Source organism: Arvicanthis niloticus, chromosome 4, assembly GCF_011762505.2.
Source record: "Arvicanthis niloticus isolate mArvNil1 chromosome 4, mArvNil1.pat.X, whole genome shotgun sequence".
Taxonomy (NCBI): domain Eukaryota; kingdom Metazoa; phylum Chordata; class Mammalia; order Rodentia; family Muridae; genus Arvicanthis; species Arvicanthis niloticus.
In genome coordinates, this window is record NC_047661.1 from 110,012,097 (window position 1) to 110,029,301 (window position 17,205).

A 17,205-nucleotide genomic window follows, 5' to 3' on the forward strand; every position below is an offset into this window, starting at 1 on the left:
GTCTTTGTTTAGTAATGTGTTCTAAAATGACTTTAATAAAGCTATCATTCTTGCTCAATACCATATATAAAATCCAACCTAGTGATTCAGTTAATAGATTTTAATAATCTAAAATTGTATTTTAATTTGTTTTGTGTTTATATTTTGAAAAATATATCATATGTAATCATCAGACAAACCATGATTATGAGATTACAAAGTAGCACTTATATTGACGTGTAGAATAATTTTATCAAGTCCTCTGTACTCTATGTAGACTTATGAAAATAATTTTTTACAAGGGTGTCACCATGTATCCTCGGCTGACCTTGAACTTCCCTTATAGACAAAGTTGACCATAAACTGGCAATCTCATAGGCTTAGCCTTCCCAGTGCTGAGATTACAAGTGTGCACCCTATGGTTGGCTTATCATGGTATTAATTCAAAGATAGTCTTCATACAGGCCCTGCTAACTTAGGTGGCTGTCCCTTTGCTTGTATAAAGCAAGTCCTTTTATGGAAAAGCACATGATCTGTGTCTCCTCTCACTGTCACTCTACCCCATTTCCTGGTATGTGTTTCTCCCCAGGTGCTATGGCAACCATAGACTTCATGCTCCTAGTAAAGTCAGGCAGGCAAGCACCCCCCTCCAGGATTGTAAGCCTGCTATTTCCTCTGTGCAGATTGCTCTTTATTTATATCTCTAAATACCTTCCTCTTTTATCTCTTTCAGGCCTCTGCTCAGATGTCCCTTCCCGGAGAAGCCTACTCTGATGAAACTTTGAAAAATTCACTGTTTACCCTGTTTGTCCCTATTTGCTGCCTCTCTCTCTCTCTCTCTCTCTTTCTCTCTCTCTCTCTCTCTCTCTCTCTCTCCATAATGCTTGTTAATGTTTCCTATTATATACCACACATCTTTAGTTTATTGTCCATCTCTCCAACTTGGGCAAGGATTTATACATGACTTGTTTATTTCTATGGCACCAAACTAAAAAGCGACAAGTTTGTGTTAGGGGCTCAAAGTATGGGTGAAAATACTTAGTCCTAAAACCAATGTAAATTAGTCAGCCAAAACTTAAGAAATAAAAGAGTTGGAAGATTTCTCCCAAATGTGGCAGGTAGCTATTACAAAAGAACACAATGACAGTCATTTATTCTATGATGCCCATGGTCTCCCTGTGCCTTTAATCTTTTGGAATTCAGTGAATATTTTTAATATAAAAATTGCATGACTTTATTCTTCAGCAGTAGATGGTCTTTTTGTTTGTTTGGTTGCTTGCTTGCTTGCTTGTGACAGTGTAGTCCTGGCTGTCCTTTAACTTTGCCCTGTAGAGCAGGTTGCCTTTGAACTCACAGAGACCTTTCTGCCTCTGGCTCCTGAGTGCTGAATTAAAGACATGTGCTATCATGCCTAGCCTTTTCATATTTAGTGATTACGATAAATATTTAATGATAAATACCTATAATGAATTAGATTTAATAAGTTTAAAAAGTCCCATTTCTTCATACATGTGGAAAACATCTACATGTGTACGAAGCAACTGCTTCCTCAGCCTGCAGACCTGTATTTATAGATAGATTCCTAGACATCTTGGAATAACTGGGTTCTTCTGAGTCTAAAAACCTTCAAGTGAAAATCAAAAACAAAGTTACACTGTCTTTCAAATGAACACCTGTTATAATTTTAGCTAATTATTGATTGATATTTAAAGAATTCCATAGTGAAAAAAATTGGCTGTCTTACATCTAGTTCTTTATATTCTTCACATTCTTCCAATAATTTTTATCTTATAATGAAAATTTGCATTTGTTCTAGGATTTGATTTTTTTTTGCTTCTTTGGGTTTATTTTTGTAGCTCATATAATATAAAATACAATATATAATATAAATACATAACATATATAATATAAATACACTGAAATTAAAAGAAAAAACATTCTGCTTTTAAGTCCTGAAGGAGACATGGAACTCTTTGTCTTCTCTTTCTATTTCATTTACTTCAACAAAACAAACTAAAATTATAATAAAACTAAGCATACACTTACAATGTAACATACCACTGTATTTAAAGGACCCTGGCATTTTTCTAATAGATGAAGTCTTATTCTTTCTAATAGAGGAAGTCCTGTTCTGTAAGGGACGAGCTTCACCTGATTTTCTCACCACTAAGGAAGAGACATTCTTTTTTATGATAGATTTTGAGGCTTTTCAGAAGGTGATTCCAGCCAGGGACAATTTAGGAAGAAGCTATTTATGGGATAAAATAATTACCTCCCTCTCCTGGTGGGCTCATTATAATTTGACTCACGAATTAAAGGTTTTATATGGCTATTCCTTAAAGATTACGGTCTGTTTTCAAACAACGCCATACTGCAAGGAGCTAGAAGAATTTCTGAAAGTGGTTTTGATTTTTACCCAGATTCCTTTGTTTAGAATAAAAACAGAAGGTGGTGAACTAATAAAGGTACTGCCCGTTAGCCTATCCACTGCATGGGTTTTTCACTGCTTCTCAGGATGGGAAGCTCACAGGAGCCACGTGGGCAGATAAGGATGCTACCCCTCAGCCTGTCCACTGCATGGATTTTTTTCACTGCTCCAGGTAGAAAGGTCACAGGAGCCACGTGGGCAGAATGCCTAGAGATCTAAAAGGTAAGCGGCTTCCATCCTGAGGACGAGACCTTTGTTAGCAAGAAGATAAATACAGATTAATTTGCAATACTAAGACACGAGGCTAGAAATATGGACTCTAGCCACCGAAACACTTAGAAAAAGTTCCTTTGTTCTTATTTTATTACAAACTAAACAGACCCGTTGGGGCCACTGACGTATAACAGTGACCTTAGTAACATTTCTAAGTAGAAAAACTAGAGAAACTGTAAAGAAGGCAGCAGACAGGCTGTTCTAATTATACCATGCTTGCTAACGAACTGTCCAGTTTTCGCATCTTCACATAGATCACAAATCATAGTAACTCCAAAGAGGTGAATTAGTGAGGTCCACAGAAAACAACTTCTAGACCCTCAGAGACATATTTATATAGCATTTCAGGTAATCCTAGGGATCATTCCTGATACCTAGCTAAACACGCCTTGCTGAATAAGAAAATAAAAAAAAAAAAAACCTCACAGATGTCCAGTTTCTAGGCTGCAGGTGCAAATGCACACTGCATTTCTGAATAATTCTAATTTTTTTAAAGATATAGTTTATATGTGTGATTATTTTGCCTAGTGTGTGTATGTGTACCATGGGAATGTAAATGACAGGTGCCCAAAAAGGTCGGAAGAGGGCATCAGATTCCCTGGAATTGCAGTTGTGAGCCACCACCATGTGGGCGCTGGGAAGCACACCCAGGACCTCTATAAGAGCAGCCAGTGTTTTTAATCCTGGAACCATCTTTCCTTACTTTTTTTTTTTTAAATAAAGTTACTCACTGTTCATACACGTTTTTGGTGTGTCTGGCACTTGGAGTACACACCAAGAAATACTGCCCTAACTCTTCAAAACTAATTTTCTGGATACAAATATAGTTTTCTCTTATGAATGATAATGGGCTTCAAAGAATAACCAAGGTTTCTAAGCTTGACTGTCATACAGGCCTAGGCAGTATCTTTGCCATCCTGTTGGAGGTTAGTCCTGAATGGAACCTACTGACACAGGAAGTAATCATCTTTGTATTGCTGGTAAGCCTTCCAGCTGGTGCTTATCTCTCACTAGAGTTTATGTTCCTGGGGGGCAAGAACCATGCTTATGAATTAAGGAAAATATTTTCAACATTATCTAGTACTCATAATAAATATTTATGAGGCCCTCAATAAACATACTTTAATTTTGGCTAAAACGTAACCTAAGTCGCTTTAAAAATCCACTTTAGTGTCTGAGGCATGAAGCTACAGGGATATTTTGCTTCAGACTGACTCATTTCAGTATCCCTTACACTGTTGAAAATGGGGGTGGCGGGGCTAATGTTCGTTAGCAATGGCAGCCGCTCCTTTATTTAGCCAGTAGGAAAAGGCACGGCGACAGTAATAGCTTTGACTGATTACTTGGCAAGCGAAACCAAGCCCTGAGGGTGTTCGGGACTCTCTTTGGCCTATAAACCTGTTTGAAAACCTGTTTCTCAGAATTTAAAGCTTTATCTCAGCTGAGGTCAGTATATAGTGATGTCAATAATGCTTCTGCACTCAGCCCCCAGGCAGGCCCACACAATTCACCATTAACTTTATTTTCATGGAAAGGCTACATTGGGAGAAAATAGCTCTAACTTAAACTATTTTATTTTGATTTTTCTTTCCCTTAAGAAATAGCTCTGCCAATAGTGTTTCATTTGGATTTTGTGCATTCTACACCTTAACAGCTTTTGGCGGGTCAAATTATTTCTAAAAATCAAAATGGTTCCGAGTACACAAAATTGGACACATCATGGGACAGTAATTTTGAAGGTCAAAGAAACAAAAACAAAACAAGTTATTGGGCCTGAAGGTAAATTTGAGACTCTAAAATTACTTCTATCTTTAACTGCTTCTGAAGAAAACAGTATTGAGCTGTGCTGCATAGAGAATTCGGTAGCAGGCTCTGTTCTCTTAGGAATCAAAAGTTTATTTAAGGCACATATGTTTACCCTCCCCAGAGCAGCTTCTGAGAGGCAGTCAGGAGGATTATGGACCCGACCTTGTTTCCTCTCCGGGTCCCTTGGGCCCCGGGATTAGACAGAAGGTAATTGAAGGAGCCAGTTCTTCATGTGTTATGTGTTTTCTTTCTCCTTACTATTTCCAGAACCTGAAGGAAAGTGACATCTATTGGATTAGATCTTGCCTCTTATTTAAGGTGAGAAGACTTTTTGTATGCAGGACACCATTATCTTATCTGAGGATAAAAATACATGTCTGTGGAGAGGACTTTTTCTTCATATATGAACTTATTTAATTAAGTTCAAGCTGATACAGTAACACTGACCTACACTAGAATAGTCAAAGTCACCCAGAGCTGCTCATCGCACACACATGCATGAGTGATCTCTGCATGCTCATCTCCCTGGAGAATATAAAGTTTTATTTATTTATATTTTTCAGCATCTAGAAGTATACACACCACAGCACAAGCCTTCAATAAATGTTCTCTAGGTATGGAAAAATGTTACAGACCTGCTATTTGGGCCAGTAGAGGACAATAAGGTGGAAATTGTATCAAAGGGTTTCTTGGTTTGTTTTTTGTCTTGTTTTGTTTTAAGCCATGCAGACAAAATTAAACTCATTTTCAGTTCTGAAGCCTTGAAAGTCTTCCAGCGGTCTCCCCGTTGCACCTCAATGCTACTATAGACTTCTCCTATCAAAGAAGGGCTCCCCTTCTCCCCACACAGCAGAACACACAAAGATGTGCTACCATTTCAGATTGCTGCATCTTGACTGGAACACCTCAGCTTCCTGAAAGTGGTCAATCCCTGACCTGATGTCAATTGCCCAGTACACAATATATAGCCCTTTTGACGGTATAGAGTCATTAACAGGCAAAGTCCTTGGAAAACTCGACAAGATGAGAAAAAGGAGAGCGAGTTTAGCTTTAAAGCCATGCCCTAGGAAGCAATACATGCAGTATGATGCCGGCTTTATCTGAAAAGTCAGATCAAGCACAGGCTCATGGTCTCCTGCTTACAAAAGATAATATCAGCGAATATTAACTGACTGGGGATTAACAAGCGTTTTAAGACTCTTATTCAAATGTGTAGGTTCAGATTTTATCGTGAATAGGTATTCATTTTAGGAAAAATTAATACATATCACATACATTGTCATGAAGTACCTTTGCTGCCTCTTCATGTATTGTGGGTGAGGACTGCAGAGTGTCTAATCGTCTTAAAGCTAAGTTTATCGGGGTCTTAATAATCCTTGCAATCTCCCCACAGTGAATTGGGGCAGCAAGGAAGACTATTCAGGAATTCCACTAACATAACCAACTCACTATCCACCAGCCCTTGAGAATGCATGAATAGCAGGTTTATTTTATAATTATTGTTTTATAATATAGCATCCCCCACACACACCATCTCTATAAGGCCTTGAGTCTTTTTCTCCCTTGTTATTTTTAGTCATCCTGTCAAGGAGGGATAAAAGTTGACCTTGGCTTATAGCACATCAACTTTTCATAACGCAGCCATCCGAGCAAGCGCTGTAAAACGTTGGCTATATATGACCTTTCATCCTGGTCCATTCCAAAAGACCCCTGCTAAGCAGCCATAGTGAATGGGAATCACCTTCTGAAAAAGGCCTTACTTTAAGGACTGGATACAATGGCTCAGATGTTGCTTCAGCTCCTCTTCCTTTTCATAGGACTCTAGGACACTGTGTGCTTCATCATGGTGATAGCAATAGATTTTATAAATATCCTCCAGCGGTCCTTTAATCTGCAAGAATACCTCTCCTGAGCAATATAAACAAAGACAAAATGATCTCATCAGACCAAGGTGACATTTCATGTGTTATTACTCAGTGTTGACTATTGCAAAAACTCAGATTTGTTCCCCCTGATGCCCAGATTATTTGTAAAAGATGTTAGACATGGAGTACGTAGTTCCCCTTTCCTTTTCTTCCTCCCCCTTTCTCCTTCTCTCCTTTCCTTTCTTCTTTTCTGCCTTTTATAAAGCAAGTGACAAAGAGCTAACAGCTAGGTGTACAGAATCCCAGTTAAGAGCAGACTAGATCAGAGTGGTCTGCCCATGTTTAAATCAAGCTGTGCTACTGACTGCCTTTGAGACTTAAGAAAATGATTTCAACGCTCTGCTTCCTCATGCATAAATTACCATCTATAAGAGATTCAATTTCGTTGAGAAACAATTACAATTAAGACGTTGTGTGTGAAAAACTCAGAGGAGAGCACACACATAATAAATGTTCAAAATGGAAAAAAAGTTTTGACTTATCAAAATGATAGAAGATATAAGGTATGCAGTTTTGTTGATATTTAGTCTACTAACAACATTTTCTAAGATTCTCTGGAAGGTAAACAGAATTTAGAGAAAAGAAGAATAGGGGTGTGGATGGAGAAATGGTTCAATAGTTCAGAGTGCCCGCTGCTCTTCCAGAGGACCCAAATTTGGTTCTCAAAACCCATACCACCCATGGCTCACAACAACCTCTAACTCCAAGTCAGGAGATCAAGTGCCCTCTTCTGCCCTTTGTAGGCCCTCGCATATATGTGACATAAACGAAACTAAATTCTAAAATGAGTCTAGACAAATAGAACATATCTCTCTATATAAAAGAAGAAATGATGGTTAATTATTTCTTGTAAAGTTTGATTGGATAATATTGTGCAATTTCAGAAAAGTACCTTCATAAAACAGCTTAGATCAATTGTGTTCAAACATTTAATGGATCCTCTTTGATATTGTGATATAATTAGAAATAAGGGGCCTAGTGCATACCAAATGCCAGTCTGATTTAGTAACTCATTCAAGCACTTAAAAGTGAGTATAAGCTTCAGATGTTGCGGGCAATGCAGAGGAAACATGAGACAGGATCTATTCCCAGAAAGCATCTTAAGCTTGAGATCAGTAACAATTAGGAAACAGAATTGACTTCAATACCTGGGTTGATTGGCAGTGATGTAGACATGCTATCTATAGTACAGGAGAAAGTCAATATTCCTACAGAAACAGAGTGTCTTGAGCACATTAAACATGTTTTATACATGGAACTGCTTCTTTCTCTACATGCATGAAGAGATAAGAGGCTATTTATCTATATGGGTTTGGAATGAATAAATCTGAGTTGGAAGCAAATAAATGATTCTTCTCAAGTCCTGCTAGGAGGTGACAAAGCCAGGATTACAGGTTCCTGTTAGGAGGTAACAAAGTCAGGCATACAGGCTAGACAGTGTTCTGAGCTTTCTGTCCCCACACACCAGAGCTCTGCTGAATGCTGGCTGAGGTGGTAAGACTGCTACTGTCAGAATCAGAAGCCAGGGCTTGAATGGTGATTTAGGGACTGGTTTCGTTGTTTTATGTATTTATTTTTGCATCTATGTTCCTTCATATTGTTTGGGATATTTCTAAAGCATCCCACTCATTTATAGCTTGCATTAAGCCAGTAAAAGTCTTTTGCTTTCTCCTCATTAGAGGGGATTTTTTTTTTTTGGTCTACTTATAGCTAGGAGAGAGAGAGAGAGAGAGAGAGAGAGAGAGAGAGAGAGAGAGAGAGAGAGACCTGGGTGACCTGGAATTAACCCTGGGAATTGTACATTTTTACAGCTGAAGGGATGAAGGATTCTTGCTATTTCTGGGATTTAACTGGGTTGATCCTTCTCCTAGCATAACTTTTGAAGAGCTGTCCTTTAAGGTAGCAGTATATATAGAAAGAAACAGTTAACATCGGGAAAATAAGAGAGGAAGGCAAGTAAATTTAAGGTTGGTTATAAAGAGAAGAGAGACTCCAAGTAGTATAACAAGGTAGCAATGGGACGTTTGGGGTGGAGTTAAGCCCTGGAAGTGAGATCGGTGCAGGCTTGAATAGGGCTCCCGGGCATCCCTGCACATCTTCACACAAGATGCAGTCATGAATCTATGTGTTCATAACAAAGGAGGTCAGAGTAGAGATAAAAGGAGGAGAGAAGAGAAGCAGGAGGAGGAGGAAGAGGAAGGGAAAGAGGAGGAGGTGAAAGAGACAGCATGACAAATACGTGCAGCTAAATTAGAAAGTTAAAAACCAAAGACAATATTTGCTTTACATGCAAGTAAACTATCCCTTGCAGTTTCCCCTGTACGTTCTTTAACAGAAGTGTCCCAGAATTGCTAGGTCTCCCCTTAATAGTGAAAGCTTTTTTTTTTTAATCTTCCAGTAAAATTCTGTTGGGGCTTTAATAATAATTATTGAAGTTAAAATATATTTAGGTACTCTAATTGAAAGTCATTTATTCACCCAGAGGCCAGCTGTAACACTGGTGGGCAGAATATGTGATTTCCCTCCCAGCCCATTCTGCTTCTTAATAGTGCTGATGAAGCGAGGTGTCTCCAAGCCAAAAGTGATTCTGTTTCCACGGTAACGTTAACGTCTTGGCTGCATTTCTTCAGCAGTGAAGGACAACTGCTCAGTCTAATGTATGTGTGCTGGAGGGGTGATTAAGAGTGGAGACAGGAGTGAACCAAGACCAGGGAAGGAAATTTCACTCTGGCTGCCTGACCAGAATCTTATGAAACAAAACTACCATCTTCTTTTTAAATATTCTACAACTGAAGAATTTTTTTTTCAGTGACATCTCCCCCAAAGCAACTATCTTGCATAGAAGAGAAACACACACATACACAAACAAACAAACAAACAAACAAACAAACAGACCCAACCAAAAACCCAACTCTATTTTAAATTTCTTTAGTCTTTGCATTTAAAAGCAACTTTGCAAACAGTCTGTTCTGGTGTAATTCTTCCTGATAGGCAGTTGGCACTCACTGATGTAAACGTATTCAGATTCTTCTCATTTAATGTTCTTGTTCATTTCTCCTTTCTCTTTTCTTACAAGCCCATGCCTACCCATGAGATGGGTCATAGTGTGTGGTGTGGAGTCCGTATGGTTCTATATTTCCTCTGTCAGTGTGCAAACTCGGAGAAAAGCCATGATATTCAGGGAAGCATCTTATCCTAGGTTTTGTAATGCAAAGGTGGCTCAAAGAGGAAAGAACGTTTTTCTGTTTTAGTTCACCTTTGTTTAGCAATGATTTTACTGGATGGCTGTTTTGCACTGAGCCCTACAGTCTGTATTGCAGACACAAAGCACCAACATTTCATCCAAATAGCTTATGTAAGCCAGTGCGGGTGAGAGAGAAGAGTAACTTTCTAATCGCTGTGCCACGTGCCCACACAATGCTAGAACTGCGGCAGAGCGGAGCGGGGACATATTCAGCCCAGACAGCTGTAAGTGAGTGTAAAAGCAACGGCTTGGGAGAGGGGTAAAATACATAGAAAAAATCTTTGCCCTAGGATGGAAAAGATTAAAAGGATTTGGGCTTCTATATTGTTGTCTCTTCCCTCAACCTAGATACATTCCTTTTTATTTTTTATTTTTTTTTCATAAAGCAATAGAAAGTTTGGTTGTTCTGAATACTTTTGGTATAAGAAGATGTGCTAATTTCTCTGTGATGCAAAAACTGAGGGAGACGCAAAGCTGCCACCAGCTTGAGCAGATAGGCCCAGAGGCTTTTGTACCACAGAGAAATTAGCATGGCTTCTTACACCACAAGCGTTTTGTTTGATCTCTTCTCCCAGATGAGCTCAACGCTAACCAACATGCTGTATTTCTTTTCCTATTTTGAAGGAAATATTTTAGGAGAGATACTGGTTCCTAACATTTTGTTTTTAAAAATGTGTGAAATGCTACACTGTTAGTCATGAACAGCTTAAAGCAGGGAGTGAGTTGTATATAACCAAAAAATTTACAAGCTCAGCTCTAAGATCCGGCTGAGATGATGCTTTAAAAGAACTTCAGTTAAAAATCAAAGGTCTGACCATATCCCTAGAAGCAGAGCTACAGGCAATCAATTGGCTGCTGTGTGAGGGAGAAGCAATCTTCTACAGCACAAACTCCCTGAGAGCTTTGGACTATATGGAATGGAAGGAACTTTGCCCTGGGTTCCTTTCTGCTTGTGTCTAGAGTTTGTAGTATAATGTGAGCAAATCAAACTCTTACCCATTTTTGTCTCAACAATGGGATGCATGCTTGTTAAACGTTTGTCCCGCTCTGATATTCAAGCACCTGGCTATTGATTCTGGTGGTAACTCAGGATCTTGATGTGAAACCTGTTTGCTTTCTGCAGACTTTAATACCAGGACAAGAATCCTTAAAGTTGACCTAAGTCAGTATCCCGTCTCTACGCAAGGTTCATAACATAGAGAACGCCCCCATTCTCAGTTCAATCAGTGATTCTTCCACAGATCACTTTAGTAAATATCTGTGATACTTATCTGCCTCTAACAATAATACTGACCCAAACTATAGGCTGACTTAGTAACAACTTAAACTTTCTTGTCTCTGTATTTCATGCATCCAGTAAGTGCTTGTTGAATACAGTGATCTCAGCCCTTGGGGACGTAACAGTTACATAGTAGACAAAAATCTTTTCTAGTGCAACTTACATGCTGAGGAAGTAGGGAATGTGCCTTTCTGTATTCTTTACTTGTGGAGGGCTTGCCATGTCCTTTCCAATACAAAGAAATGAATGCAGCACCCATTGCTAGTTGTAAACCTATTCTTCCGAGCTCTTCTTCCAAATTTATAGAACTTGGATTGACAATACACCCAGCTGGAAATATAAGTCTGGTAGTTCTCAAATTGCTAGAAACTATGAGTGGCAAAGTACACTTTCACAAGCATGTTTGCATGTGTTTTGTGAAATAAAACCATGGGTAAAATACTCCCCTGAAGTGGAAAATCCTCATGAGGAAGTGGTTTTTCTACTTCTTACTGGAACTGGTGCCTGGATTTGGAGCAGCTATCAGGGGGGCCCCAATTGTAAAGCTACAAGCTGCAGCGTTTGTAGAAAAAAAAGCTATCAAGAGCTACACAGATTCTGAATTATAACAATGGGGAATTCTTGTTTTGGGAGAAAACTGAGGCCATTGTAGCTCGGTGTATTGTTTAGTTTTCTACCCAGAACAGGCAAATGAGATCTTCATCCATCCGAGTGGGCTTCCCACAGCTTGAGCTGTAGGGATACAGCCATAATCAAGTCCCAGTCTGTCACCTCCAAAGGCTGTGCTATGTTCTCACCTTTGTGTGCCTTTAGGTCTTGCCCTACACTGCTCATCGGCTTTTAGCTTCCCGGAGGATGGATGTGCTCAGGGATGCTCAGATGCTGACCATTCCAGGATTCAGGACGAAATTCGTGTGTGTCCTGACTTCTTACAAGTTCACTCAACTCTGCCTTCAACCTTGCAGTGCTCCCGTTTCAGCTCAGCGATCTCTCCACCGAGCCACCAGCACAGCATCCTACCTTTACTCTTCTCAGAGGCGGGAGTCCTAGGACATTTGTTTCATCGATCCAACTTCATTTTTTATCATTACAAGAAATAAATCTGAGCATCCTCCAAGTCTATTCTGACCTCCCTTAAAAGACTGGGGTCCCAACCCCAACACTTCAACTTAACAACCTCTTCCCTAGAAGCACTTCCTGCTGTTTTGTGTGGACTTTTTGAATCCTTGACCATGAAATCCCCATATTTTCATCATTTTCTCTGGAACTGACAGCTTTCCTGTCACTGCTTATGTATGAGATAAATTGTATGATTTTTCAACTCTCTGTCTGGATCTCTCCCAACACTGGCTATAGATGCTCCAGTAAGCTGCTGGTCTGGATATGTATACATATATGAGGCATAGGTATGTGTACATGCATGTGTGTATATGTGTATATCTGTACACACACACACACACACACACACACACTCACACACACACATATCTCTCCTTCCTCCTCCCTCCATCTCTTTCTTGGAAAATTCATTCAGATGAGCCACAGTTACTTCCCAGAGACAGATTCATATGTGTTAGAAGACAAAGCTTTAAGAGAACTCAGATCTGCAGTAGAACCACAGTAGCTAACTTATGAACCTCAGCGACAGGAAACTCTAAATTAGTTTCCTCTGAATATAACCTCACCCTCAGCAAAGAGCATATGAGGAATTGCAGTTTCTCTTTCCTGAGCTTCTTCCAGTCTTCTTCTATACACTGTAGTGTGAAGCGGGTGTATAAAGCAGATTGCAGTATCACAGCGTGCAAACATATCTAAGACAATGCAATTGCTAGGTGCATTCTCTAGTGCTGTGTAACAAAGCAGGGTTTTGATGTTCAGTTCTGGTTTTCTGTGCTCACTGGGCTCAGGTGAATGTTCTTTGTGCTCCCTGGGGATGCGGTTGTGGAAGGACATCACTGCACAGTGATGGCCAAAATGGTTCATTGATAAATCTGATCCCTTGACAGACAAGTGGTCACATGGCTTTGCTAGAATACTGGAATTCGGAATAGTGGGATGACTGACTGAATCTCTGTCTGTCTCTGTCTCTGTCTCTGTCTCTGTCTCTCTCTCTCTCTCTCTCTCTCTCTCTCTCTCTCTCTCTCTCTCTCTCCATGTGGTTTCCCCACATCATCTGTGCAGCAAGAAGGAAGGACCTTTTAATTGGCATCATTACAAAAGCAGATATTACTCTACATTCTTGGGGCTTAGTCCAGTCATTGTCCTAGTGTCGTTTCCATTTCAGAGTATGAGTCAGGTCCAATGTGGGTCTATGCTACTGGGCAATGTGAAAGCTGGAAGCCATGGTTCATTAAGAGCTGCTATTGAGAAATCAGCTTCTGAAATTACCACCAACTCTGCCAAACATAGAAGTGACATATGATAGAATAAACCCCCCTTTTTAAAGTAAAATATATCCTTGTGTATACGAATTATAAAGACCCCAAATACCAAGAAGAACAGAGAAACTACAAAATCTGAATCTTATTTGTTTCTAAAACATCACTAAAACTTCTAAAAAGAATTTTTATTATACTCAATTGTTACATAAAAGAAACCAAACTTTATAAAATGATGTGTACAGTTAGCTTGGCTAGGATAATAGCAATTTACTCTCACTGTGTATTAAATATTATGACTAAGCCCTGCATCTTCTTTACACTTGGTTTTATTGAATCTTCATAAAACTCATATGAGGTAAATACGACTGCCTTCAATTTCCTGATATGAAGCTGAACTTCAATGAGGTTTCATAACCTGCCTGAGATGTAGCAATAGGAAAGAAGAATTCAATTCAACCTGATATTAAGACACATTATTATGCCCTTAAATTCTGTATCATTTTTTATTTTCCTTGTGCTTGTTTACAATTTTCAAAAATTGTCATAGAATATATTTAATCTAAATATAAATAAGAACCAAAGCTCGCATATTTCTCTCTAGAGATTTTAAAACACTTTCCGAACCTAGATTTGGTCTAGATTTTAAAATCCACTTTCTGTTTTGGCACTGGGATCCAGAACACTCCTTCAGAGCTCTCAGATCTGCACGCATACATATGCGTCTATTTAAAAACTTGAACATCATCCAAACACCAAGGTTTGTTGAGTAAATTTCTCCTCCTCATTTCCCGAGGCTTCCAGAGGCACTACAGCTGTGACTCACAAGCTCTTGCTCGTGCTGCCCGAAGACACAGAGAGGGGACACCTGTGCCTTCCCTTTGTGATAACGTGAATTTGCAACCATCTCACCCAATCAGTTTATCTTATGAAATCTAGGTGGTCAAAGATTTAGGGATAGGAACTGCCCTTGAACTCTTCATTGATGTGTTTACTGCGATGGAGGACTGTAGAAGCCTCCTGGCACTGTGTCTAAGGCACAGTAGAATAGTAAGAAATTTTACAAACATTTCCCAGACTGTCCTATCTTTTCTCATCGACTGTTTTTTTTTTTGTTTGTTTGTTTGTTTTGTTTTGTAATTGTTTTTGTTAGACAGAGTGTCTCTTTGTGTAGCCCTGGCTGTTCTATAAGTCACTCTGTAGACCAAGCTGGCCTTAAACTCACAGAGATACATCTACTTCTGCCTTCCAAATATATTAAAGTCGTGCACCACCACTGCCTGGCTATCAGGACTGTCTTTTGTATAATTGCTACCATTCAAAATTCGTCAAGTCCAAGTTAAAAATCCATGTTCCACATCAAGTTTTCCTTAGCATTTGAATTGAAAGGGTTTTTTTTTTTCCCCTCTGAGATTTTGTAGGAGTTAACTCTTGTTAGGCAAAAACATCATTTCAAAATCTAAAAGACTAAAAGCAACTGTTTGCTCACCATCCTTAGGTTGATGGTTGGACAGGGTTTCACAAAGATGGCTTGTCTTCATATGGCCCTGCAGACTACAAGTTTGTGGACAGCTAGTCAGCAGTGTCTGGTCAGTTGGCCGAAAAGGGCTGCACTCACCAGTTTTTAAGGCCATTTCTATGATTCTTGGGATGGCTGGGTGGTTTGGGCCATGGGTCTTGACATAGAGTAGCATTCATCATGCAGTTATGAAACAGCATTTTGCCTCCATTTTTTAGAGCCACAAGGCCAATTCAGAACCAATGGTGATGCCATGAAAACAGAGCTCCAACTGACCGTTGCTGAATTATAGCCTTTGTTGTTTTAATTTTCTGAAACATGTCTGTAGTCTTTCCAGTTAAAATTCATGACTTGTAACCTTGAAAGCTTAGGCACATTTAATTGGGTGTTCTCTGTAAACTATAAGTTGTTTTTAATTATTAAACTTGAACTGATTTCAAACTAATAGAGGGAAATACAGAGGTAATACAGTTTCAAGTGTTCTGTATACCACACAGCTCTCCTAGGTTAATATAGCAAATAACCACGCTGTAACTGTCAGTAGCTGGCTTGTTTCTATATAAGTAAGTGTTTTTTACTTATACTTTTATTTTTGATATGTTGAATGCTTTCTTCTGATTGGATGTGTCGAAGCACTTTGGAGGCAAAATATCACAGTTATATATGATATTCTATATTGGCCACACTGCATGTGATTTACAATGTGAAGCTGATAATCCCAGCTGTTCTTGACCTTGTCAAAGTCGGTCTCTTATTGTAAGGTTACCATGTTTCCTTTCGATGTTGGAAATTACTTGTGGAGGAACTTTGAGAAGTGGATACCTGTGCTAACTTTTACTCAGCATATAATACATTTATTGGTATATTTTTATATAAACAGTTATTATAATGATGATTGCCTACTAGTGGATTTTTCTATTTTCCGCTACTCTGTCTTTACAAACTGAAATGTACTAGAGAGTTGTTCTTATTCCCATTTATCTATATTGATAGATATCTTGGTTCCTTCTGGTCTGGGCCCAAGCACTGAGCAGATCTTGGGTGGTAGCTCTGCCCTCAGTCTCTAAGAACCCAGAGGAAGCAGGCCTCCCACGAGCTCTAACCTGGCCAGTATCTTAGGTAAGCAGACAGCAATGCCCCCTCCCAACAGGGAGTAACTGGGACCCACTAGGACCCAGGAAAGTCACTCCTGGTCAGAAGCACTCATTCTTTCCTGTCTGCGCATGAGCACTGAACAGATATTGGGCCCCAGCTCTAACCCCAGTAGTAACACCCACCCCACACAGTTCTGATACAACCAAAATAATAGGAAAGACAGGTTCCAGTCAGAGACAGGGCAGGTAGGACTAAGGCGATCCAGATGGTGAAAGGCAAGTGCAAGATAGATATATTGATATTTGCTGCTATTCATTTTGTTACATCAGTAATAATTAAATCAGTAATAATTCAATAATAGTTTTATGTTTATATGCATTCATTCACTCATTCATTTATTTAGAGTGTGGGGTGTGTGTGTGTATGTGTGTGTGTATGTGTGTGTGTGTGTATGCATATTTACAAGTGTATATATAGATGTGTGGGCCTGTCTATGTGCATGTAGAATCAGAGGAGGACACTGAGCGTGCCTGTTTTCAGCTGGACTGGCAGCCAGCTAGCTTCACGAGCGCCACTGTTTGTGCTGCCCAGCACACAGCACTGGTTTGCACTGCCACACGTGGCTTTTTCATGGGTATTTGGGATTTTCAACTCTGGTCCTCACTCTTGTGCTCATGTAGCACGTGCTCTTACCCACAAAGCCATCTCAGATCAGACCTGTCAAATTTGTGACCCTTATTTTTATTTGGGAAAGTAATCTGTAGATACAGAAACATCCAATAGGCTCAGAAGATTCTGGTAAGTGGAAGATATTAAAAGTCTATTTACACATATCAGCATTAAAAGGCGCATTTATTTTAGCTGAGATATTATCAAATTTTCTGTCCTTTAGCCTTTGTTTGGATTCTTTCTTTCTTCTTTTTTTTTTTTTTACAAACACCTTACCAAATTATTTCTCTTTATAATTTTTAATATTTTTCAAAATGTGACATTGTAAAATCTAGTAAAAAAATATAATTTTATGATTTTAAAGAAGAGCATCAAGCCAAGCATGGTGGTTTTTGACTGTGATCCCAGCAATCAGGAGATGAGGCAGGGGGATTGTGATGATTTCCAGGCCAGCTTGGGCTATAAGAGTGAGATACAATTTCACGAAATAAAGTACATTAGAATTGCTCCATCAAAAGCTTCTTCCCACAAAGCCAAATGTATGAAAGTTTAATTACAGAATTAAAAGGGTATTTTATGCAACATGAGCATTTACTGTTTAATTTTTAAT

At 39.1% G+C, this 17,205-nt stretch overlaps 1 protein-coding gene across 1 annotated transcript in view; it reads right to left on the reverse strand.

Moving 5' to 3' along the window:
- The window catches only part of Arhgef38 (Rho guanine nucleotide exchange factor 38), a 121,459-nt gene that overhangs the window by 36,258 nt on the left and 67,996 nt on the right, over positions 1-17,205 (reverse strand). The window contains 1 exon segment of the mRNA XM_034501367.2: positions 6,247-6,394. Coding sequence (XP_034357258.1) covers positions 6,247-6,394 — 148 coding nt within the window.